This window comes from Notechis scutatus, chromosome 3 (genome assembly GCF_049901735.1).
Source record: "Notechis scutatus isolate UNSWTSFEM ecotype Mainland chromosome 3, rNotScu1.2, whole genome shotgun sequence".
Taxonomy (NCBI): Eukaryota; Metazoa; Chordata; class Lepidosauria; order Squamata; family Elapidae; genus Notechis; species Notechis scutatus.
In genome coordinates, this window is record NC_142011.1 from 53,783,070 (window position 1) to 53,809,745 (window position 26,676).

Below are 26,676 nucleotides of genomic sequence, written 5' to 3' on the forward strand. Positions count from 1 at the left end.
CTCTGGGAATCATAGCAATCAATTCATACTGCTGTGAATTACAGAAACTCAAATCCAATACATTTGTAGGGCAGCAGATGAAGAAAGGCTTCAGGCTTTACAATATAGACTAGCTGAGCATCTGCCTCTCCAAGATTTCTGGGGAAGAGTTCTGTTTGTAACTCATCACACCATCTGTAAGAATCATACTGAGATCATATGGACAGGAAGGGCAGTTTTTATGTACCTTAATGGCTGAAATCTCACACATAATCTATTTGCTTTATTTTTATGTCTTCAGTGGAAATTAATTCTGCTTGTCTGCAGAACAGATTGTTCATGCTTGTGCTATATTAGATTAGGGGTTCCTATATTTTTAAAATATACACCTCCCTTTAGTGTACTCTTTAATGTATACAATAATCAATAAGCTACAATGAAATCCTTACAAATGTACACAAAGATGCACATGAAAAGAATAAACAAAATGCCAATACTGTGGTTCCCACATAGACAGTTATGTTGTAGCCTTGACATACTATGTAGAAGAGTATGATAGCACTTTTTCCAACTAGCGAATTGTATTAAATGGTGTAAGTTTTAATGAGAGGCTATTAAGCTCTTCCTGATTTCTGTCACCAACTAACATGTCCCTCCTCCTATAATGTGCACAGTTTTATTACTGTACTCCAAAAATATTGTTTTGGGATGAGAAAAATGTAGAAAACAACAAAATGATTAAGGGACTTTCATTGAATTAAGTCTCCGGAATACAGCTCAAAGGGAAAAGTTAAATGGGGACATTGAGTGATGTATTGTATTATATCATGATGTGAATGCAGATTTTTTTCTCTTTCAGAATAGTAAACCATCCAAGTAAACTGACAATAGGAGAAGAAAGACAAAACAAAGTAACTTACATAATGTAAACTATTGGATTTGCTAATGAAAAATGCTATGAGCTTAGAAGCTTTAAGTTTAACAAAATATAATGGAGAATCAGACCATCATTTTTAAAAACAGCACTTTCAGTATTTTCAAATGTTTGAATTTTTCTGATACACTTAATTCAAGAATTTGAGAGCAGGAAATATACGTGTGTGTGTGTGTTTGTGTGTATTAAAAATCAGTGAGGACTCATTGAACAAATTATGGCTTAATTTGCATGTTTATAAAAGTTATTTATACTTTTGCATTGTATATGAATCTGTTCATTGTGGCTTCTTCATGGTTCTAAGAATCTGTGGCTTAATGGAATATGAACATTCCCCATGTTAACTCCTGCTGCCTTTGCTCAACAATAAAAAAAAAAGATAAATTAATTCTCATATCATGGTGATCCTTCCATTGGTACTTGAAGGACCATTCAAATAGGGTCCCAATGTTGGGCCAGAGCTTTGGAATTGATCCAGTTGAATTCTTCCTGCCTTGTCTTGTGTGAACCTACCCGAGCACTTTTTTTCTGGGGCCTTCTGCCAAATTTTCCCCATTACTACAGTCACAAGTCTTTCTTGTTACAACCCACAAGAGACCCACAACATGGGACCCTTTTGTGAAGATGTTCTTCTTGGACAACCAGGAGCATCCTATCTCAGCAGGACTCTGGGGATGTTTTCTGCTGATCCAAACATGAACCCTTTTTTCGTCTGCTGATCTTTATGCATACCTGTACATACCTTGTACAGATAAAGAACAACTGCTGGTTTGGAGTGAAGTTGCCTTTTTGTCTTTCTCCTTTTCCTTCTCCTCCACCTTCTACAAACCTTGCTGACCAAAATGAGCCCATCTCCTCCTAAGAATACTATATTTGCTAATAACAACTGATCACTAATGATTATGACAATAAACAAAATGATCAAATATTATGGGTTTTAGAAATGGTCAACATGTAAACACCATCTTCTGGAATGGCGTCCTCTCCCCTTGTGTTTTATAGATGGCTTTTCTTGTGAAATTACCCCATCTTCACAAGGTAGAACATTGGGGTTGTCCTCCATTTCTCACCCCCACCATGTTTTTCCTTCCCTCTCGCATCCTTTCAGAGATCATTTTTGGGCAAACTCTTTGGGTTTATGGCGCTCAAGAGCTGCCTGCCTGCCTGGAAGTGCTCTTGTTTTAATTCTCCAACAGGTGAAGGAAAAGCATATTCACAGGCAGACTGGTTCTGACTGCTTTGGGATTCCAGGGCCGAGCCCTCAAGGCTGCCTTTCAACCTTGGTCTCGAGTGAGGAACTTGCAAATGCGCCGCGTCGGGAGGCCTCCCCGCCGCGATTCTCCAGTCCTTGATTGGTCGAAGGTGCTGAGGGAAACACCGGAATCCTCCGTGCACGCGCTGCGTTTTGGCGGGGGACGGATCCTAAGCCATTCGAGCAGAGGTGCGAGGCGGTTGAGCAAGTCCTCTTGCCCTGAGGTTGCTGCTGCCCACAAGAGGACAACCTGGCCGTGCAGAAGGGAGGCCCCACCGCGCACCAGCTTTTTTTTTTTTTTCTTTTTCTTTTCAGCAGCGAGCCTGACGCGGCTCCTTTAAGAGCCGCAGGTCTATGGAAATGAGCCTCGCAGAGCTGCTGCCGCAGCGGAGGCGAGCCGGGCTTGCTTGGCAGGCGGCGAGACCTTAGCTGGCTGCGGCGGGAGAGCAGGCGGCGGCGGCGGCGGCGGCGGACCTGCTCGGGCTCATCGGGAGAACCCGGCGGCGGCGGCGGGGGGGCCACCCGTCGGCCCGGATCTCCCATTTGGCATGAAGCGCAGTTGCTGATCGCTGGACGGACAAAACGAAAACCGGACTGCGGGCGGTGGGAGATGGGCGGCGGCGGCGGCGGCGCCCCCGGCCGGGCTGTGCTGCTACTGCTGGCGCTGGGGATCCCCCGTTGCCGCGCCGACGGCCCCGAACCGCCCCCTCTCTGCGCCCCCTTCAGGGACCCTCGGCTGCCTGAGCGGCCGCTGTCACCCCCGAGCGAACCGGCCGCTTGCGCCGAGCTGCCGCCGCTGTGGCTTTGCCGGGTTTCGCGTCCGGCCCGCGGCCTCTGGGCGCACCTGCTGGGGCCGCGGTGCGATGGTGCTGCGGCGGCGGCGGCGGCGGCAGGCGAGGATGGAGAGCTGTTGCTGTTAAGCCACCTTCTCTTGGCCCCGGTTCCGGGCGGCCGATTCCGCAGAGGGCGAAGCCGGACTCTGTGCTTGAAACCGGGCACCCACATTCCTTTGCCGCCCGCTAGCTGGCGGGGCGGCTGCCAGCCAAGGTGCACGGTGCAAGGCGGCGAAGGCGACGTTAGAGAGACGCGTGGGCCGTTGTTGCATCCCCAGGGAGAACTGATCCTGCCCTCCTCACGAGCCCTGTGCCTCCGGCCCGGACGCCCATTACGGTTGGGGCTCTCTTGCCAAGTCTGCGATGATGATGAGAAGACCTTGGGCCGCTGGCTCCTGGCTGTGGGCTCTTCCCAGCAGGAGCTGGAGAAGCTGTGGCCCTCGGAGAGGTGCGGCTGCCAAGGGGAGGGGAGCAGCAGAAGGAAGCGGGATGTGAACACCGGCCCCCAGTTCCAGATGCCCACCTACCAAGTATCCGTGCCGGAGAACAGACCAGCAGGCACACCTGTGATCTTGCTGAGGGCCATGGACCCCGATGAGGGGGATGCGGGCCGCTTGGACTACTCCATGGATGCCCTCTTCGACAGCCGCTCCAACAGCTTCTTTGCCATTGATCCCCAGACAGGAGCCGTAACCACAGCTGAAGAGCTGGATCGAGAAACCAAAAGCACCCACGTGTTCCGGGTGACAGCGACAGACCACGGCATACCGCGTCGCACAGCTCTGGCCACACTCACAATCACTGTCAGTGACACCAACGATCACGATCCTGTGTTTGAGCAGCAGGAGTATAAGGAGAGCATGCGGGAGAACCTTGAGGTTGGCTATGAAGTGTTGACAGTGAGAGCAACCGACGGCGATGCCAGCCCCAATGCCAACATCCTGTACCGCATCTTGAATGGGAATGGGGCCAACAGGATCTTTGAGATTGACCCCAAGTCTGGAGTCATCCGCACCAATGGCCTTGTGGACAGAGAAGCTGTGGAGTCCTATCAGCTGATTGTGGAGGCCAATGACCAGGGCCGAGACCCAGGAGCACGTAGCAGCACGGCCACAATTCATATTACAGTGGAAGATGACAATGACAACTCACCGCAGTTCAGTGAGAAACGTTATGTTGTACAGGTACCTGAGAATGTGGCCTCGAACACCCACATCCTGCAGGTAAACGCCACAGACAGGGACAAAGGCAGCAATGCTATGGTGCATTATAGCATCATGAGTGGCAACACTCGGGGACAATTTTACATAGATGCCCAAATAGGTAATATTGATGTAGTCAGCCAGCTTGATTATGAGATGAATAAGGAATACACTCTTCGCATTAGGGCTCAAGATGGAGGAAGGCCTCCCCTTTCCAACATTAGTGGACTGGTGACCATCCAAGTACTGGATGTGAATGACAATGCCCCAATCTTTGTTAGCACCCCTTTCCAGTCCACAGTGTTGGAAAATGTACCTGTGGGCTATTCTGTTATTCACATCCAAGCCATTGACGCAGATTCTGGGGAGAATGCCCGACTTGAATATGCTCTGGTTGACATGAGTCCCGATTTCCCTTTTACGATCAATAACAACACAGGATGGATTGTAGTGGCTTCTGGTTTGGACCGTGAAGCTGTGGACTTCTATAAATTTGGGGTTGAGGCCAGAGATCATGGTAGCCCTCCAATGACTTCTTCAGCAAGTGTTAGTATTACCGTTCTGGATGTCAATGATAACAATCCTGAATTCACGCAAAGAGAATATACCATGCGTCTCAATGAAGATGCAGCAGTGGGCACCAGTGTTCTTATTGTCTCGGCCATTGATCGGGATGTCAACAGCGTCATCACCTACCAGATCACAAATGGGAATACTCGCAACCGCTTCTCCATCACCAGCCAGAGTGGTGGCGGTCTCATCACTCTGGCCCTACCCTTGGATTATAAATTAGAGCGGCAGTACCTTCTTACAATCACAGCTTCTGATGGTACTCGGTTTGACACAGCTCAGGTCTTTGTTAATGTAACTGATGCTAATACACACCGGCCAGTGTTCCAGAGCTCCCACTACACTGTTAACATCAATGAGGACAGTCCAGTGGGTACGACTGTAGTTATTATCAGTGCTACGGATGAAGATACAGGGGAGAATGCTCGTATTACTTACTTCATGGAAGACAGTATTCCTCAGTTCAAAATTGATATAGATACTGGTGCTGTGACAACTCAGATGGAATTGGATTATGAAGACCAAGTATCTTATACTTTGGCAATTACAGCTCGTGACAATGGCATCCCACAGAAATCAGATACCACCTATCTAGAAATACTAGTTAATGATGTAAATGACAATGCACCTCAGTTTTTAAGGGATAATTACCAAGGATCTGTCTATGAGGATGTACCTGGTTTCACAAGTGTCCTGCAGGTTTCTGCTACAGACAGAGACTCTGGAATGAATGGGAGAGTGTTCTATACCTTTCAGGGAGGAGATGATGGTGACGGGGACTTCATAATTGAAACCACCTCTGGTATTGTTAGGACGTTGCGTAGACTGGACAGGGAAAATGTTCCACTCTATGAGCTTAGAGCATATGCGGTTGATAAGGGAGTACCGGCCATGAGGACTCCAATTGATGTCCATATCGCTATTCTTGATGTCAATGACAACCCCCCTGTCTTTGAGCATGATGAGTTTGACATCTTTGTGGAAGAAAATAGTCCAATAGGCTTAGTGGTGTCCCGAATCACTGCCAGTGATCCAGATGAGGGTACCAATGCTCAAATTATGTATCAGATAGTGGAAGGTAATATTCCGGAGGTCTTCCAACTTGATATCTTCTCAGGAGAGCTGACAGCACTGATGGATTTGGATTATGAGACCAAGTCTGAGTATGTCATAGTAGTCCAAGCTACTTCAGCTCCTCTGGTAAGCCGGGCTACTGTCCATGTTCGTTTACTGGATAAGAATGACAACGTTCCAGTCTTGAAAAACTTTGAGATCATATTCAATAACTACATCACCAACAAGTCCAGCAGTTTCCCCACTGGAGTGATTGGCAAGATCCCAGCCTATGATCCTGATGTTTCTGATAGTCTTACATACAGTTTTGAGCAAGGCAATGAATTGAAACTTGTTCTCTTGAACCACAGTACTGGAGAACTACGTTTGAGCAGGGCCCTGGATAACAATAGACCTTTGGAGGCAACCATGAGAATTTCTGTAACAGGTAAGGTGTGTTTTGGTGTGGGAGATATTCATCTGAATTTGTATCAGCTTATGGACCAGGATCACATATACCTATTATGCTATAATAAAATTGGGTTTATAACTTTATAAGTCATGGTTATACCCATTGTGGTATATCAGCTGTAATTATAGTTTATAGCTTACGTGATGTGTGATTATAGTTTATAGCTTACGTGATGTGTGAATCCAGCCAATTGTGGCTTGGCCAACAAAATACAGATTTTTAAAAAATTGTGGTTTAGCAATGTGAACATAATTGTAGAGACCAGAAGGAAACTAGGAAGCTATTTTATCCAATTTCTATTTCTTCAAGTTTTCCTCATTACCCGATTGAGAAGCTATAGCTAAGATTATTATAGCAATGAAGAAAGAAAAGAAAATCACTTATGAAAAATACATCACTGAGGCGGGCCCCTAATCTTTAAGTTTATAGGTGTTGTATTAAGGGATAGAGGACATTTTTTAGAAATTCAGCTGCAAGTCTCTCATTTTTGTTTCTTTTGATAGAGACATTGTAGAATTGGTGAAGATTGAAAAGTATGCAAACAATTAATCTTGTTGCATTATGCCAGTTGACTGTCTTCCTTCTAAAATAGTTTCTTCTCTCTTAGGTTGCCAATTTTCCAGAAAAACATCTCTTCCTCCTCTCTTTTCTGTTGAAATCAATCAACCACTCAAAATTAATTCCCAATAAGATTGACTTGTCTCATATATGACCAGACTGAATGGTGATGTAAAGGCATCAAAATGGCTTTTTAGTGGCCAGGACAGATTGCAGGAGATGCCAGGAGAGTGAATTTTGTGAATATTTCTACGTAGGAATTGATGTTCTTCTGTCAGTGCTAGAAAGCAGGGGGAGAAATGCATTGGGTGTCGTTGTCATGAAGTGTCTTGGTTATCATATAAAGCAGTTTGATTAGTTTGTCTGTATTTGTCACTTGGGTTTCCCATAAAAAACTTGACGATGTAAATTTATACCATTGAAAGTTTGTTAGTCTTTACGCTGCCTTGAGACTATTTTTACTTGAGCAGACAAATAAGCTGCTCTTTTGCTAAATTTGTGCCACAGGTTGGCATACTGTGGAAGAAATGTGTCAGGGGAGCTGAAGATACAACCCCTTTAATTAGCCACATGCTCTTCGTTTCCTACATTGCCTCTTTATTAGGGTGCCTAATGCCTAGCAATTAACTTAAATTAAATGTCACTATCCCAATTCAGAGCTTTCCAAGGGCTGCAAGTATCAACAGATAGATACTTATAAGTAACATAGAACTAAAAGTCAAGGAAGCTACTGATGGTGTCAAGAGCATGCAAAAAGGGCCAGTGATGAAATCTTAAGATTGTAAATGTTCAAATGACAATATTCTTCAATGACAGGAATATTTATACTTTTGATTATGCACGACAAAAATGTAACTCTGCATAGCTTGCCAAAAAGAGAAAGGTCATGCTCAGAGTCAGTTTGGCCAACTAGGTCACCTTATTGAGGGCTACCAGATCTGGGCTACGAAAATCCAGAGAACCATTAGAGGTCAGGAAAGTTTTAGAGCTTTCTAGATGTCTTTCCTGCCAAAGACCTGGAGTTCCTAATCCTATAACATTGCCTATAAAATAATTTAGCTGAAATAGGCTTTCCTAGTGTTATGTCCTCTATGTATAACTGGACCTAGTGGGAGTAAATATGGCTGGATTACTTCTTTAATTTAAGAACAGTTTTGGCTAGGGCTTAGATGATTAGAGATATGGCATTTCCTGATTATTTCCTGTGTGCTGATTATTTCCTGTGCGCTACAGTTCGCTAAGATTTTACTTTGCTAAGGCTTTTTGCTCAAAAACCTCCCTACAACTATCATCATTGGCAAGCTCTTTCCTACATCAATGAACCCTGTGTGTTTCAGGTGACTCTGGCAATTGGGGCTTCTTCGCATTTAATTTTCTACATTGTCCCTGACTTAGTATTTTGCTCAGGAACTGTAGGAAATAGCTAGTTTCTTGCCAGTCCTTGACCTGTAAAATTAGATCTGGAAGTAGAGCATATACTAGAATAGCCCTTGGCTAAGATGGTACCAATTGTGCCCATTCCAAATGATTGGAATAGGAGTGAAGAACTAGCATTGATGGTGCAAGTGCAAGGAGGTGGCACATTTGGTTAGACTGGATAAAGCCTACAATGGTGTCTGTTGCTCATTCCACCTCCACTGCTGAAAAGATTATTATCCTCCATCTCACAACTCACTTATGTAGCGTCTCCCACTTGGTGCAAGACATAATTCATCTTTCCCTTGAACAAACTTGGTAGTCTACATTGTTAGACTTATGTTATGTCCCAGGTTTTTGAGAAGAGAATAGGTTACAACTACAAAAGGTTTAAGTATTTACTTCTATAGCATCTATAAGTGGCAATTTCCTCTGTGCAAAGTCAAATGAGTTATTGCATGATGTTTTAACTGTAAATGATCCATTCTTAGTTCTGGTTTAGGACTGTGAATTTGGCAATTCTCATTTTCCCTAGAGTCCTAGAGAATGTCTACCCTGACCAGCACTCAAAATTATTTTCCTTCAGCAATAACTTTTACTAGTTATTACTTGTCTATTTCTTTCCTGGGTCGTTGTAGTCACACCTGTTCTACCAGGTTTCTGGTAGGAATTATGGAGCCACATTTATGGTCCAAATTTTGCATATGATGCTGCTGGTATCTACCTTCAGGGAGCAATAACAATGGATGGTTGGAGCAAACTCCATTTGAAGTGAACCTGCCAAATCTGACAGGCTTTGCCAACTGAAGTGTAGGTGGCATATGTGTGGATGGACTGCAGATGTGTCAAAAATGGTAGTTTCAATTGACTTGCTCTATCTTCCATCTGAAGGCTATTGAGCAATTGTATACTTTTTTTAATTAAAAAAAACTTTACTACTTAATTATTATTAACACCAACATCTTCCTACATTTCAGATTATGCTTTCCTACAAGTTCTGTATATTGACATTTGCTCTCCTTTTGTTTGAAAAAAGAAATGCTTTCAATTTAATTTATGTGTCTATCAAATTTTTCTTACATAACTAAATTTTCTGCAAGCTTCGTCATCAAAGTGTTATTAATCTTGCATCGTATTTTCTTGCTCCTAGTCTATAACATAGTCTATAACATATTTTGCAGTATGTATCTTCTTCTTTAGCTCCATACAGCGTATTTTTCTATATAAAATCCCAAACAGTATTTTTTTTTTTTTAAAAAAAAATCCTATTTCAAGCAAGCATAGTATTACATCTCCAGATATAGACCAAAAATTGTCAACTGGATATCCTTGAGATCTGTTGGATTATCAACCTCTTTTAAGGAATGTTGATGTTGTTATATTATTGTTGTGAAGCTATTGAGATTGAAATATTATCTGTGGCTCTTAAAGGAGCGTTCACATCAAATAAGTACAACCAAGGCTAGAATAGGCAGGGTACAGTGATTTCAGCCCATACCTTCCTAAAAGGAAAGGTGTATTTTTTTTCCCCTTCCTGCCTGTCTGTAAGAATAACAGTCAGGCTTTCTAGATGATCCCAAATGTTGCAGAAGAACAAAGGAGAGAGATTCAAATATATGTTGGGGGGAATGAAATTCTTTGTCCCAGGAGTATCATTGCATAGCCACCCCTCAACTCCCATTAATATCACCCTCTCTAGCATAGATGATGATAGGCCGGCTTGCTGGAAACAAATTGGGAGATGCGTAAGAGCAGCTGGTCCCCGGGTTTCAGCAATTAAACTCTCAGCATGGCAGCTAAAGATCGCACCTGCTTGGTAGGGATAGGCGAACAGGGACTGGGGAATACTGCACAGTGGCTAGATTAGAGGACTGATAATATCCATGGCTCCTGGCTGCCTTCGGAGCTTTGCTCAATGATATTGCTGACTGTGATGGAAGCCCCTGGCATGATTGGAAATGGATGCAGCTGGCACTCAGGTCACTTGCAGCAAAGAATGGCTTTTCTTTGATTCTTCTGCCATAGCAATAAATTCAAGAACACCCAGCTATATTGTCAGATGATAGATTGGTCATTCCTAACGAAGGATCGAAATACAGGTAGTCCTCTACTTATTCATTTAGTGACCGTTTGAAGCAGGGGTCTTCAAACTTGATAGTTTTAAGACTTGTGGATGTCAGCTCCCAGAATTCCTCCTCCAGTCATGTTAGCTCAGGAATTCTGGGAGTTGAAGTCCACAAATCTTAAAACTTGCCAAGTTTGAAGACCCTTGGTTTGAAGTTACAATGGCCCGGAAACAAGTGACTCAGGACACCGACGACTGTGAATAGCATCCCCGTGGTCATGTGGCTTACATTTGGATGCTTGGCCACTGATTCGTATTTATGATGGTCACCATGTCCCGGGGTCACGTGGTTTCCTTTTGGCAACTTTCTGACCAGCAAAGTCAACAGGGAGGCCAGAGTCACTTTAACAACCGTGTGACTGAACTTAAAGTGCAGTGATTTGCTTATCAACGGTGGCAAGAAAGATTGTAAAATGGGGCAAAATTCACTGAACAAAGGTCTCGCTTAACAACAGAAATTTGGGGCTGAATTGTCATAAGTCAAGGGCTACATGTATTGAATACTAGTTTGGCATTGCTCAGGCCTTTATGATAGGATGGGGACAGTCTACACCAGGGGTTCCCAACCTTGGCAACTCAACTCCCAGAGCTCCTCAGCCAGCTTTGCAAGGTTTACACAATACATGCAGGTATAGATGCTAGTGAGTCTAGCAGATTTCTCTATAGAAAGAAAACAGATTTCAGAAGGGGGTGATTAGAATTAAAGAAGTACAGGTATAACAGGTACAGGTACAACTCACAACAGTTCACTTAGTGATTATTCAAAGTTACAACAGCACTGAAAAAATGTGACCTGTGGCTGTTTTCACAGTTACGACCTTTCCTTGGCAACTGGTTCATACTTATGACCCTTGCCGTGTCCCAAGGTCATGTGATCCCCTTTTGTGACCTTCTGACAATCAAAGTCAATGGGGAAGCCAGATTCACTTAACAACCGGATGACTAATTTATCAATTGTAGTGACTCACTTAACAACAACATAAAATGGGGCAAAACTCACTTCACAAAATGTCTCACTTAACAACAGAAACTGTGGGCTCAATGGTGATCGTAAGTTGAGGACTACCTGTAGTAAGTTTTCCATTGTACCATTTTTAATTATGGTTTGTTGCACCAATGATTAGGTGATGATGTTGAGCCCAACTGCAGTATCTATGGATGGCAGATAAAAAAAGATGCTAGAACATACAAAGGAGGTAACAGAGAAAGGAGAAGAAATAGAAGCAGGTGTAAATTTGATGAGTATGGCTTGATGTAATTTGATCTTGTTGCAATAGAGGGATGTGGGCATCTCGGTGGTTTCCAGAGAGTTTGGCTTCCATGTCTCAAAACTTGCTGCCACTGACCGCACTTGACTGGCTGATAGGAAGGCATCTAATGGAAAAATAAGCTGTAGTGAGAAAATATATCAAGGTCATAACCACAATTCAGACAAGAATGAAATAAATTAGTTGAAAATTTTTGAGTATACAGTATTAAGTTGGAGACCATTTGAAAATACATTGCAATAAGATCAGAATTATAATTTTTAAGATCTAAGTAAATATAAGAGATCTAGAATGTTCAAATTACATAAAGGTATTTTTAAAGTAGCATTTTAACTGAACATTATGACATAAAAGTTAGCTTTCATAAAACCAGCATGAACAATCCTATTTTTTTTTTCCTCAAAAGGAGCATAGAGCCAATATTAATGATTTTTACTCAGAAAACCATGAGCAAGTTAGTATAATGCACTAAATTGGAAATAATGGTGCAAAATGACTCACGTGTATAACACGGACACTTCAAAATAATTTTTTTTAAATCTTACTGCTCTTATTAATGTACCACTCAGAATACAAGAGGATCTTTTCTCTGTTCTATTAGAACAGTTTTATCACATAGATTACAATTGTTGTGTCAGTTTGGACCATAATTTAGCTTACCGCAGTAAACCATGGATTCACAGAGTCACCCTTCACTCTGTACTTGAAAAATCAGAAGGTTACGATATATATTAGCTGCAATATAGCATGTGATCGGAAACAAGCTGTCAGGATTCCGGCAGTTACCGCAATTAATTCATGAGTCTTGATCCAAATTTCCAAAACTTCAAAGGATTTATTGGGAGTTAACATGTCCAGCACTGCCTGGGTGTAGCCGACTCTGAGATACATAATTCATTGTCACTCTTGACCCTGGTTTCCCCCCCCTCCCCTGGGTGTATCATAATTCATATTCTCCAATGAGACACATCCATAGCCAAGAGTCATCAATCATGTTCCCCAGTTAGATTTTTGCACAGCAGTCACCTAGTTACTATCTCTGAAAAACTATGTATGGAATGCACTTTCGATTTCCAAGCTGCCACACTGCTTTTTCCAACCCCTTTCCTCCCTCCCTTTCTGTTGGCAATTCTAAAAAGACCATAGAAATATTTTATGAGTTGACACAAGCATTATAGTCAATCTGAATTCTGATAGTGACAAAATAACAGCTAGACTCATAAACTGTATTCTGAAATCGCCATGTTTCAGTATATTATAGATAAAAATTAGTCACATTTTGTGTGTGTAGAGACTTTGGTTAGTATAAAAGAGAATGAAGGCAGAATGTGTATTAGAGGTTTGTTGCTGTTTTGACTTGCAGTATTAACCTATGGATTATTCATTATATCCCAATACAGCCAGTAGCTGGTTTTACCATTCTACTATGTCAGGTTTTTTATTTTATTTTAGCACCCTCTACATTATTAGGATTGCTGTCTGCTCCTTGGGCTGCATGTGTTGCAGTCCTAACTTATCTTAAAGGTGTTTGTTTAGGATCAAGATGGGGAGCCTCAGCCTCCGCTCTCAAATATCAGCACTAGGGTTGGTCTACTCCACAGCTGAATACTGCCCCTCTGTTTGGCTTAATAGCTGCCCCACTAGCAAGATCGATGCTAGACTAAATGATACAACGAGGACCATAAGCAGCTGCATAAAATCTACTCCTACTTGCTGGCTCCCGTCTTGAGCCACATTGTACCACAAGCTCTATGTAGGCAGGAAGCTTTAGTGAAAGGAGTACAACAAAGTTATGAGAAACCTACTTCTTCCTATGCCTGCTGATCTTCCTCATCTATCAATTGACAGGCTTAAATCCAGGAAGCCCTCTCTGGCACTCACTCAACAGCTGTCTAACAACTTTGACATCAACATACAGTGGAAAGCGAAATGGGCTGCTGAATACAGGCAGTTACGTAGATCAGGGGTCCCCAACCACCAGTCCCTGGACCGGTACCAGTCCGTGGATCATTTTTTACCGGGCAGCAAAGCTTGGGTGCCGCCATCTTGTTTCGACGGCATTTCCTGGTTTTTGGTTGCTTCCGGGTTTTCGGTGGGAAAGCGGCGTTTGGGTGCTCGCGCCTTAGTTTCGTCGAAGCGGGGGGGGGGCGGCTTCGAACGAAGAGCCATCCCGATGGCAGTGGAGTCTCGTGTTACTCAGGTACCGGTCCGTGGAAGAATAAATAATTGTGAAACCGGTCCCTGGTCCAAAAAAGGTTGGGGGTCACTGACATAGATGACTCTACACAGAAGGTGCCAGGTTTTGACCTTCCTCGCCAGCATTGGTCAACTCTGAACAGGATCACTACCTAACATGGTGTCTGCCAGGACTCATTGCTTAAGTAGGGTCTTGTCTCTGGTGCTGCTCGACAAAATATCCATCACATTGTGTCCGAATGTCCATCAAGAGCTTACCTCAGCCCAATGTCTGATTTTTTTCAATATAGACAATCCTGTCCTTGAATGGCTGGATGGACTGGACATTAACATTGAGTCCATAATATTTGCCATATGCTAAATAAATACGTTGTTCCCACAAGGATATAAATAATGAACTCTGGGTAATTCCATCATGTTTTAATTTTTATTTACTTCATTTCGCTTGTTCTGAGAGGAAGAAACTAGGTAGCTAGGTTTGAACAAGCAAAATAAACCACCGGCTGTAATTTACTAGATGCACCTGTTTCTAGTTGTAGTAGTTGGTGCAGTTCTGTTTGTAATAAGAAAATAGGTCACTTGTTCAAGTTGCAGGGGAACTGCTATTTCCAAAATTTCTTGTAAGATCAGACAAGACAGACTAGCCAGTCAATGAGATGGAACTCACTGCTTTCTCGATTGGCTGAAAGCAGATCTAGTCTTAAGCAATGAACTACTCAGAAATCAAAAGTACAAGTCTGCGTGCACATACACAGATACAGTCAACACAAGGAGGACAGAAATAAGGCACGTCAGATTAAAATGTGTAGGGATAGAGACTGATTATGTATTGCCTTGGTATGGTAAAAGTCTGCTGAAAAAGAATGCTTGCACAAGTCAATGGAAATAAATAAATAGATAATGATTACATTCTATCTAGCTGTTTCTTTTAACAATGTTACTTTTCTAAATGTTCAGTGCTGTTAGGTGTTGCATTTTGAGCAGGTGAAGATGATTTTTCTCTGAAAAAACATTTTTTTTAAAAAAAAAACACCCTACTTAGCAATATCTCTTAGCAGTAGATCCACTCACGGTTATCAAGTTTGCCAAACTCATAACATCACGTCAAAGATTCCAAAATGTATAAGCGTATTTCCTATAGACAATTTTTATGGATAACCTATGAGCAGATTGCCTATAGATGTCCACATTGAATAAGTACAATGAAATATGGAACTCACTTATACAAAATACTGTAGGTTAAAAAGAATTATAATTATATATGTGTATTAGGAATAATGTAATTTAATAATATTTAGAATTATGATTGGTGTTACAATAATATATTCTGTTTCTTTCCCCCTTTTTCTGTTTTTTTTCCAGATTTTAAAAGGATTTTTTTAATGTGTTGGGGAATGTATGTATTTGCATTATAATTTTGTTCCTTTCTCTCCCTCCTCCATTATTTAAATATAGTAGCAATAAAAATAATAAAAATATGTTCTATAGAGGAAGAAAGGCTAGGTGGAAACTTTTCATGAATTATTATTGATATAACTAGGGAAAGAAAAACATGGTTCAGATTGCTAGAATTTATCCAGCCTAAATACGATGTAGACCATTCAGTAGAGGTTTCTTTTGGATGTCAGTAATAGGGTTTTTTTCTCCCACATTTTGCTTCTTACTAGTTCTGGAAGTCACTTTCTTTATATGCTACCCTATTCAATTTTTTTTTCATGTCATTTTTTTGCCAATCCCGATAATCTTGGCCCAATGACTTTCTACTTTCTTAAAGTTGAATTGGTGTCTGTTCAGGTATTAAGAACCATGAAATAGGATTTTCTATAAATTAAAGGGTGTCAGGATTGAGATTAGCATGTGAAAATATTAAAGCAGGCTTGGCAACTACTAGAATCCTCCAGTCTAAGGCAACCTACTATAGTGGTTGGGAGTTGGCCTAGATAATTTACTTAAATCATCTCCGTTCCATCTTTATAACTATAATACCACTTCTAAATTGGAGGAATGACTATGGAGGAATGGCTAATCAGTTATCCTTTCAAGGATCTCCTGGCTATGATGTAATTTTAATATTGGGAATGAACTGATTTATGATGTGGAAGATTGTAGGATGCAAAGCAAAGCAATTACCCAGTTCCTATTTCATGGACTCTAGTAGTGAGATAGCAGAAAAGAAAAATTAAAAGGAGCAAATCTCTGCCAGCAATATCTGCTGAAGAAATATAAACCATCAAAAACTGGAGTATGGAAAATGGAGTTCCTTTTATAACCAAACAATATTTTCTATACGTGTGTATTGGAATGTTTTGTAAAAAATAACTTCAATACAGGTAGTCCTTGAATTACAACCATTCATTTAGTGACCATTTGACGTTACAGTGGCACTGAAAAAAAGTTACTTATGAACGTTTTTTATACCTACGGCTCTTGCAGCATCCCTATGGTCATGTGATTAAAATTTGACTGCTTGGCAACTACTTCACACTTAGAACTGTTGCTGTGTCCCAAGATCATGCGATCACCTTTTGTGACCTCCTGACAAGCAAAGTCAACGGGGAAGCCAGATTTACTTAAGAACCATGTTACTAGTTTAACAACTGCCTTGGTTCACTTAACAATTGTGGAAAGAAAAGTCATAAAATGGACCGAAACTCACTTAACAACTATCTCAACAGAAATGTTGAGCTCAATTGTAGTTGTAAGTCGAGGACTACGTGTATTTCTTTTATCCATACATTCAGATACCAGTGTTCAAAATGTTTCCAAGTTGCACCGGTTGTAGATACAGATACAGATAATCAGAGTTGGAAGGGACCTTGTAGGTCATCTAGTCCAACCCCCCGCCCAAGCGGGAGACCCTACACCATTTCTGACAAATGGCAGTCCAATCTCTTCTTGAAAGTCTCAACTGATGGCGCTCCCACAACTTCCGAGGGCAAACTATTCCACTGGTTGATTGTTCTCACTGTCAGAAAGTTTCTCCTTGTTTCCAGGTTAAATCTCTCCTTGTTCAGTTTCCATCCATTATTCCTTGTCTGGCCTTCGGGTGCTTTAGAAAATAGCTTGACCCCTTCCTTCCTCCCTGTGGCAGCCCCTCAAATATTGGAAGACTGCTATCATGTCTCCCTTGGTCCTTCTCTTTACTAGACTAGCCAAGCCCAGTTCCTGCAACCGTTTGTCGTATGTTTTAGCCTCCAGTCCCCTCATCATCCTGGTTGCTCTTCTCTGTACTTTTTCTAGAGTCTCAACATCTTTTTTACAAGATTGTGCCCTAAACTGATCTGTAGTTTCCTTGAATATGAGTACGGCATTGAAATGTGACAAGAATGAAAAGAAATTACCACTAGCCAATATCTGAGCAATATTTTGCATTCTCCGAAGCTGAGATTTTTGAATCAAAGTTCAAGAATATGCCCAAGAGGTGGTGCAGTGTAGTGTTTTGTATTGGGCTTACCAGACTGGGATTCTCATGCATCTCATTCCAACATAATTCATATGCAGAAGAACATTTCACTTATCATCTACTGTGGAGAAGTTTTACTCTTTAAATGAGGAACATAAGGGAGCTTTTTTCAGCAGTCTTGTTCCCATTGAAAACTGTGTTCCTCTGAATGAGAGTAAGAGCTGATTGGGTGATTGCTTGATTATGGAGCATCTGGTTGTTTTTGACTCCTAGTGACTACATATCATAGATTTTCTCCCCCATAACACTCTATCCCAAACCTGTTATTTCAGGTCTCCCAATGGTGCAGTCATTGTGACTGCAACTGGATCCATTCCACCTTGCTGCTAACTATCCTCCTTTTCTGTTTCCTTTCACCTTTCTCAGCATTAGAAACTTTTCCCAGAGAGCTGAGTGTTCACATAACAACCAAAGTAGGATAATTTGAACCTGATCATTTTTGCATTGTGTAAGAACTCTGAGTTGATCTGTTTGATGATCCATTGGTTTGCTTTCTTGGCTGCCCACAATAATCTTGTTGGTCTTCTCTAACAGTAAAATTCAAGGAGATCAATACTCTTCCAATCCTGCTTCTTTAAAAGTCCAACTTTAAAGGATATCCTTGCATGATTCTGATATAAGTATAGACATAAAACAGCACTAATAATTTCAGCATACGCAGAGTCTGGTTTCCTTCATCACATGGAGATATGTGTTTAATCCGTTACTTTGGGCCAATTGATCAAACAAACAATACTGAATCTTTAGAAGGGTTACGTCAATTACATATATTCTGAGTTCAACATCTGCTTAAACATTCCTGCAGTTCTTTTGCATTAAGGCCTCTCCTTCCTATTCCACTTGTCAGTCTGTTTCTTCCACCTTTATAGTAGCAGGATCTTTGTGGTAAGATTGTGAATTGGTATGCTGATTGGTACCATGTCAATATTTCCATTTTTAGGAAGGCAGTTCTGACTTTGGTTATTGCTACGTTGACCCAGATTGTCTGGCTTTACTTCTTTGGCATTGGCCTCCATTATAATATGGATACACATAATAGCTTTTGCTGTATGTGCAGAGCATACATTTGGAAGGGCTTTGTTGAGCAGTATTCCCAACTTGCTCCCTTTATTCCTCAGTCTGCAGATGACAATTTTTCCCTTAAAACTTTCTGCTGCTAGACTTTCAGGGGTGGTTGTGATATGTTAATGCTATTTGTTTCTAAATTTTATGCTCATGTCATGACACAAGAAGAAAGGTTCAAGACCCTGCTTCAGATCAAGTAGCTTTTTACACTCAATCCCATTTTATGCTTCCTTTGGAATAAATAGACTTTTGGCCATTCTTTTCCTTGCCTTGAGAGTTGGAGATGTCTGTTCCATTGGTCTCCAGCCTCACAGGTTCAGTCCTTCAAATAGGAACTGCTTTTCCTGTACTCCGCAACTTTATGCTTTACGCAAACCAATCGATTTCCGAGTGAATGAAAGTGCTTTAGTCTGGCTATCCCAGCTGAAGTTTCATGGAGTTCAGAAAAGTAGGTTTCTATCTGTCTCATCTTGATTGGAGGGTCATTGCCACTGAACAGAATTGGTTCTATAAGTTTGAGGCTTGGTTTCTTTTGTTGTAAATGTATAGTTGAGTAAATAAAACATCCTAGACTTCATAAAATTTGGTAATTGGGAGAAAGTACACCCATCAACATTGTCTTTCCTACAAAGTAAAAGGGAATCTAAACTCTTATATATGCTTCTTGGATGAGAAGCGAAATGTCTTCAAAGAAAAACCAGAAAGTCCAGTTGCCTCTTGAAAAAGCACATTTGAAACAACCATGACCTGGATGACTGAGAATCTCCATAGACATTTATGTCAACAATATTTAACCAACAATATTTAATATTTAACTTACTCTGTTTGGTTTCCAGTCCTACTTGACTCAACTTGGTATCATAACTATTATTTTACTCCAGAAGGATACATTTAGAATTTTTTTTCTTGCATATAAGTGCTGCTGTTGCCATTTATGCTTGCAGAGTCCCAAATTAAACATCTGTGGATCAATATTAATTGATTCTGCTGGCTCCTTTTAAACTGGATTCCTAATTCCTGGTTGTCTGGGCAAAATTCCACAACCCTCTCTCTTGATGAACTTCATGTTTTACTTTTCTAGTGGTTTTTTTTCTCCAACGGTTATCACTCCTATTCCTATACTGTAGTGTCTTTAGACAATTATAAGACAATAGCTGCAATTTGATTTATCAGCATAATGCTAATGATATATAATTTTCTTAGTAGTATGGCATTGTAGAAGACCAGCACTCAAAAGGTTCACAATGGAAAAAATGAAGACTTCAAAATTCAGTTATCCCCCAGTTGTAGAGCAAATCTGCCTAACTCTTTATATGGACCTGTTATTTCTGAATAACATAAACCTTCATAATTTAAGGAGAAGGAAAAGGGGTTATTTAGGTGATATAATGCATTCCATCAGTAAACTCAGTTACAATTTAGGCAATTAAATCCTAACTGCAATATAGAATTTGATTGAAAGATCTAAGTTTCCCATGAAGTTACTAAAACTTTGGGATTAAAGATGATGTATGCTGCCTGCAGAAGGGGTGGGTTTCTACCAGTTCTGTCCACCTCTGTAGAACCGGTAGCTCTGAAGAGCAGCAGACATAGAACCGGTTCTATGTCTGCTGATGTTTTTGCCTACCCGCCCGCCCGGGCTCTTACCTGATTTTTATTTCCTGATTTTTCAACTTCAGCTGCCGAACGAAAAGCAGTTAAAAAAGCAGGAAAAGAGGGCTGTTTCAAAGGCTGCTTCTCTGCACACAGCATGCTGATGACAATTTACAGGCACCCGTCTTGCAGTGAGCAGGGAAGCTCGTAAATCCCGAACCAGTAGTTAACCCTGTCGTATCCCACCCCTGGCCTGCAGCATATTCATTCAAAGGTGATAGAGTACAGGCAGAGAGCCAGTTTGTTCCAGTGGTTAAGGCACCAGGAGATTGTGAGCTCTACTCCTGATAAAGCTAGTTGGGTGGCTTTGGGCCAGTTATTTTTCTCTCAGCCAGGAATTCAGGCTTGAGTGACATGTTAGTTGGTCAATTTTTGTCACAACCGAATGGATCAAAACTTGGTTGATCAAAAACAAAAAACAAACAACCTGCACTTGCAGGAAAAACGCTAGGAAGAAAATAGAGAATAGGTATTTATAAATGTTAGGATGCCTTAATTTTGCTGATAACTCCCTATTCAGGTCTGCCCATTGTGATCACTTTGCAGGATCTCTCTGTCCATAAATTTGAGGGAGATAAAGTGTTCTGTAGGTTGTCAGTGGAAATTCAGCCAGCCAAAAGAGATAATGGAAGCCCAAAGAGACAACCAAGAAGAACTAGGTTCTTTTTGAGGTGTGAGGTGATTTATAGGTTGTGGTGGGAACTCGATCTCCCTCTAGATCAAAGCTTTAACCTGGACCTCAGTCTAAAAGCTTGGTTTTTCCTTTACTGCCTGATAAGAAAATCTGGGCTCCAGCCGTTGCCATAGCAGCTCTTGCCCTTCGCCAAACAATGAATAACGGTTAGAAAACCACACGCAGATTTTTCTGTCGGAGGTTTGGCTTCAGGCACGCAGATGATTGTGCCCCTTTATAATCCTGTGCTGATGCCACCCAAATTCACGTTGCAGCTGTTCCGTTCCTCAGCCTTGAATTCCCCACATATCCTCTATCACCTGCCACTCAAAATCCTTCTTTTCCCTCCAGTAATTTATTCACCTGGCACAAACAAATTAGCCAAGAGTGTACTGTGCATCAAAGTGCCCACCTGGAGAGAAGAGATTATCAGCCCCTCCCTGGAATATCTTCAGATTGGAGAGCCCTTTAGCTGTTTGAATAGCACTCCTGAGGACAGTGTTTGCTGATCTTAATGGAGAACAAGGCAAGGATTCATAAAGTCTAAAGGCATTTCCCTCCCTCCCTCTCCCCCCTCTACAGATACAAGGGATTCTGTATCTATCTGTATCTGTATCCATATGAGGGATCCATACTGCATAATGACTAAATATTGGCAGCTGTTAGACTTCAATCAGAAACAGAGTGAGAGCCAAAGACTCAGAGTTGAAAAATGTTCAGAAATACTATGCAGCCCGGTGGTAGGGTTCAAATTTTTTTTATACTACCGGTTCTGTGGGCGTGTCTTGGTGGGTGTGGTGTGTTTTGGTGGGTGTGCCTTGGTGGGCATGGCAGGGGAAGGATACTGTGAAATCTTCACTCCCGTCCCACTCCAGGGGATGGTTACTGCAAAATCCCCATTCCCTCCCCACCCCACTAACCTGCTTTTCAGCTCTGTTCTCCTGTGCAGGGCAACAAAAGAAGACCCAGCTGATCAGCTGGGACTCAGGAGACAAAGAATAGGTGGGGGCATGGCTAGTCAGAGGTGGTATTTGCCGGTTGTCCGAACGACTCAAAATTTCTACCACTGGTTCTCCAGAATTGGTCGGAACCTGCTGAATACCACCTCTGAACCCGGAAGAGATTTGCGCTCATGATGATCCTAGTCCAAATAAGAAGTTTTCTCTTTCTCTTTCTTTTCTCTCTTTTTTTCTCTTTTCCCTTTCTCTTCAGAAGAATCCAGTCACCAGCTTGTCTAGAGTCTGAGAATACTTCACGGCCTAAAGAGAGGTTCCTGGTGTCAGTTTCTTTCGCTTTTCTATACAAAAAGAACCCAATGGTCCTGGTTTAATTAAAGAGAGGGAGTTATCTGTTCTAGACACATATTTACATACTGCATGAAAAAGTTCGGCTGACATCTGCAGATTTTCTTGATGTATACTGTTAGCGAAAAATAATGGTTAGTGTAGACGTCTGAAAAACGTATTTCGAAAGTATCATATTTATCTGAAGAACTTTAATGTCCATAAACACTACTGGTGTTTTAAAGTACAGGTAGTCCTTGACTTACAATAGTTAATTTAGTGACTGTTCAAAGTTACAATGGCACTGAAAAAAGTGACTTGTGACCGTTTTTCACACTTATGACCATTGCAGTATCCCCACGGTCATGTAATAAAAATTCAGACACTTGGCGACTGGTTCAAATTTATGATGCATCCTTAAGGTGATTCTGTGATCTCCTTTTGTGACCTTCTGACAAGCAAAGTCAATGGGGAAGCCAGATTGACTTAACAATCATGTTACTAACTTAACAACTGCAGTCATTAAGTGACTGCAGTGATTCCCCTAACAACTCAGGGACTACCTGTAATTTGAAATGAGATACTCAGACGTGGAAAATACTCAGGGGTGGGATTCCACCGGTATAGCAACCGGTTCGGTGATCACGTGCTTTGTGCGTGCGCTCCACATTTTAAAAAGCTCTAATACTTACCTTCTACTGCAGTCCCTGTGAATAAAACAGCTGAGGCAAGGCAAACCGCTCTGCCGTGTGAATCAGCTGTGCTCTAAATTAGGGGTCGCCAACCTTTTGGACCTCAGGAACCACCAAACTCATAATTTCAAATCCCACGGACCAGAGATCCTGGAGAAATCCCCAAAAAAGTCTGCAGGAAAATTCCCCACCCCGTTTTCCTACTCATTGATCATTCTTTATTTGGGATTGCAGGATACTGTTTCCAGCTCCGTTCTCAGGGGGAGAGAGAGAGACTTTTGGCTTCGTGCAAGGAAAGTAGTAGAAGCAGCAGAAGTCTTTCTTTCTCTCCCCCAACCTCTGCCAGAAATGAATCTTTGCCGGCACAGCCTCTTGGAGTAGGAGGCCTTGCAGGGTCCCAAAGACTCATTTCTGGCAGAGGTTGGGGAGAGAAAGAAAGACTTCTGCTGCTTTCCTTGCATGCAGCCAAAAGCAGAAGAAGAAAGAAGCGGAAAGAAGCAGCCTGGTGGCCAGGCCAGGCACGTGGGGCGAGTGGGACAAGTTCCCCCCCTCTGCCTTTCCCCCCCTCTCCTCGCTACCTCATGTCGTTCGCAATGCAAGCGATGCAAGCCTGGGGTTCCCGCAGGCCATGTGGGCGGCGCAGCCTCGTGTTTCTGTGCAGCCTAGATTAATTGCTTTGGGGGTGACATTTCTCTGCAGACCACCAATTTTTTCTCGCCGACCACCAGTGATCCCCGGCCCACCGGTTGGCAACCACTGCTCTAAAAAAAGAAAATAAAGCACAGGAAACGGCAGTGGCAGGCAAGCGGGCCCACATGCTCGTCGCAGCGAACCACAGCGAAGATCAGCAACCAGCTGGAACCAGTCCGAACCAGTAGACTCCCACCCCTGAAAATAATTCTCATTCATTTTCCATTCTTATGTAAAGTAGAATTGGGCTAGATTGCTTTGACCCACATTTGCCCAACGTTTGGATACTTGCTGAGAAATAACATTTGATAAATGACCTTCCCATATCCTTTTTGCTGCTTGTCATAGAGAAAGGAGCACAACCATTGCAACTTGAGTGCTGAGCCCAAATCACAAAAGGCACAAAACAGAAGACAGTAAAGAATAAGATTAGCAGATGTCTTAGTATCAAGGAATCTAGCAGTCAACTGATAAAATGAGAGGATGCCATAGGGAAGTTTCTGCGACATTTCTATGGGTACAGTTGAAGTAACAAGCATCAGTGACCTCATAGATTGAAATTGTTTGAAGAATCCCTGTGAGGATGGGGTGGGTGGGATCTAAATAAATTTGAATAGTTTCTGTTTGTGTCTTAATGCTAAGAGAGTCTAAAAGACAGAAGGATAATTCATCTACCCATGTGGGAAATCTGGTTCTACAGTATTCTTGGCTGGTAATTATCCAATCTGGTGGCTTTTTTAGAAAAAAAAAAATTAACTCAGGAAAGCCCTTTAACTTTTGAATGGCTCTTCAGCATGGTAGCCACTAACTCCTATGCAAAAACTGTCTAGATACAAAAGAGGCTTAAATCAATGTTACTGGATTTCATCCCCTTCCTTCACAGTAGCCACAGTGGTGGCTTGGTGTTCTCTTTGTCTACAATGAATTGAGGTGCAGGAGACAAACTGGACAGCACCACTTGAGCCAGGACTGCTTGCAAAGTGCTATATTTGATGCACAGCAGGAAAATGATGATTTGCCTTCTGAGGGCAGGAAATAAGTAGCGATGGCATTGTGCATTCATACTCCTGAAATTTTTTCAATGGCTCATACTTGTGTGGAGCAAACTAGTTGTATGGATCATCTGCATGCTATCCCCTTTTTGAAGGTTTTCTCCTTCCATTAATTCGTGTCTGATTCTTGAAGACTTCCTGGACAAATCTCTGCAGCTTTTTTGGCAAGGTTTTTCAGAAATGGTTTTTCATTGCCTTCCTTCCTAAGTCAGAAAGAAAGAAAATCTAGCTGGTTTTGTGCCTAAGACAGGCCTGGAAGAAGTTATAGCCTCCTAGTTTCTAGTTTGATGCCTTAACCATTACACCTAACCTGTTTTGTTTTTAAATTAAAGACAATCATATTATCAGGAAAAGCACTGCAGTATATCGTGTTTGTATTCTGAATTTATTCTGAGTGGGATTTTTCTACTTAAGATAGCTAAAACATTTGCTACGGTACTTTATTCTTCAGGTAGCTAAGGACTTGCAGTTTATCTAACCTGCTTGACAGCAAAATTCAGCTGCATTAACATGCGTTTTTTTTTCCAGTACAAATAGAAGTGGGTCTAGCTATACAAAGGTATTTCTTTTTGTTTGTTTCTTCCTTGTTCTCCCAAAGGCAATATAGTTCATGCAGAGGTATAGCAATTCATGGCCATTATGCAATAGGAGCAGTGGTGAGATTCAATTTTTTTTTACTACCGGTTCTGTGGGCGTGGCTTGCTGGGCGTGGCAGGGGAAGGATACTGTAAAATCTCCATCCCCATCCCACTCCTGGGGGAAGGTTACTGCAAAATCCCCATTTCCTCCCCACCCCACTAACCTGCTTTCCAGCTCCGTTCTCCTGTGCAGGGCAACCAAAGAAGACCCAGCCGATCAGCTGGGACTCGGAAGGCAGAGAATAGATGGGGGCGAAGCCAGTCAGAGGTGCTGTTTGCCGGTTCTCTGAACTACTCAAAATTTCCACTACCGGTTCTCCAGAACTGGTCAGAACCTGCTGAATACCACCTCTGAATAGGAGCGTCTGAGCAACTAGGAGATTAAGCCCTTTTTCCTTCTCCTCGCCCCTTGTTAACAGATCTGTCAGTCTAGGCAGCACTAGCAATCCCATCATTTCCTCCTCTAGACAGGCGGGCTTGTGTCTGCAGAGGGATTTGTTCAGGCATGGTCTGGTATCAGAAACTTAGACCCAAGTTCCCGCAATCTTGGAGGGGGGATCTTGGGCTAATAAAAGCCATGGTCGCACAGCGGTTAGGATGCAGTATTGCAGGCTACTTCTGCTGGCTGCCGCCGTTTGATTCTCACCGGTTCAAGGTTGACTCCATCTTTCATTCTTCCGAGGGCTGGTAAAATGAGGACCCAGATTGTCGGGGGCAATATGCTGACCCTGTGAACCGCTTAGAGATGGTTGTAAAGCACTACGAAGCAATATATATGTCGAAATGCTACTGCTGTTGCTAATTCCAGCAAGCACACAGTCATGGATCTCCTGAGCAGTTTCATATGCCATAGATCCCCATGTTACTTTTTTTTTTATGGGGCAAAGGGTGCAGATGGGACATAGCTATTAAATCATTCCCTATTCTATCTAGGGCTGAAGTGTGTGATTGACCAGTCTCCCCGTGGTTCTCCAAAGATTTCCAATTTGAGAACGAGAGAGCTCTGAGTGTGCTATGTTTTTCTTAAACACGCAGGGCCCATATGGAGCTCCCGTGTCAATTGACAAATGACCTCCCATTCTCCTGCTGTTTCTGAGCTGAGCGCCTTCTCTTTGTCAGGGACATGGGATGTGTTGGAGTACAACATTGCCATGATTCCTTTCTTTTCTTTCTTTTTTTTTTGCTTTCTGTGGCTCTGGGAAAAAAAGTGCAGTTCTGCTAGATGCTTTGTTAGTACTTGTTGCCATGGAGATGCTGAGGCGATAGTGAAGCGGCAATCTTTCCCTGAAAGGAGGAGTAACATAGTGGGGAAGAATTCAGATTCACCTTTGTTCCCCAGCAGCGGGGTCTCCCATCTGCAGAGAGTTCAGCAGAGACCAATCTTGTGTGTGTGTGTGTGTGTGTGTTTTTAAGCAGAACACCAGACCCATAGGCAGGCGGCCAAGTAATTTTTGCAGACCAGCTACGATAACTGTAGCACCATTAGGGCCTTGGATGAGACAAATGCTTAGGGTGTGTTGCTGGATGAGAAGTCTGTGCTCACATATTTCAGGGATTGAGTATCAAGACCAGATATTAAAGTCTCAGAATGGGCAGAATAGAACAAAGC

The 26,676-nt window shown here is 42.2% G+C and overlaps 1 protein-coding gene across 6 annotated transcripts in view; it reads left to right on the forward strand.

Moving 5' to 3' along the window:
- Window positions 1-2,382: 2,382 nt before the first annotated feature.
- CELSR2 (cadherin EGF LAG seven-pass G-type receptor 2) overlaps window positions 2,383-26,676 on the forward strand; it is a 118,947-nt gene continuing 94,653 nt past the window's right edge. For 3 of the 6 annotated variants that reach the window (XM_087959953.1, XM_087959951.1, XM_087959952.1), the window contains exon 1: window positions 2,383-6,271. In XM_087959953.1, coding sequence (XP_087816079.1) covers window positions 2,776-6,271 — 3,496 coding nt within the window. In that variant the 5' untranslated portion in view covers window positions 2,383-2,775. The remainder of the gene's footprint in view (window positions 6,272-26,676) is intronic. The other 3 variants (XM_026677964.2, XM_087959949.1, XM_087959950.1) reach the window with 1 other exon arrangement.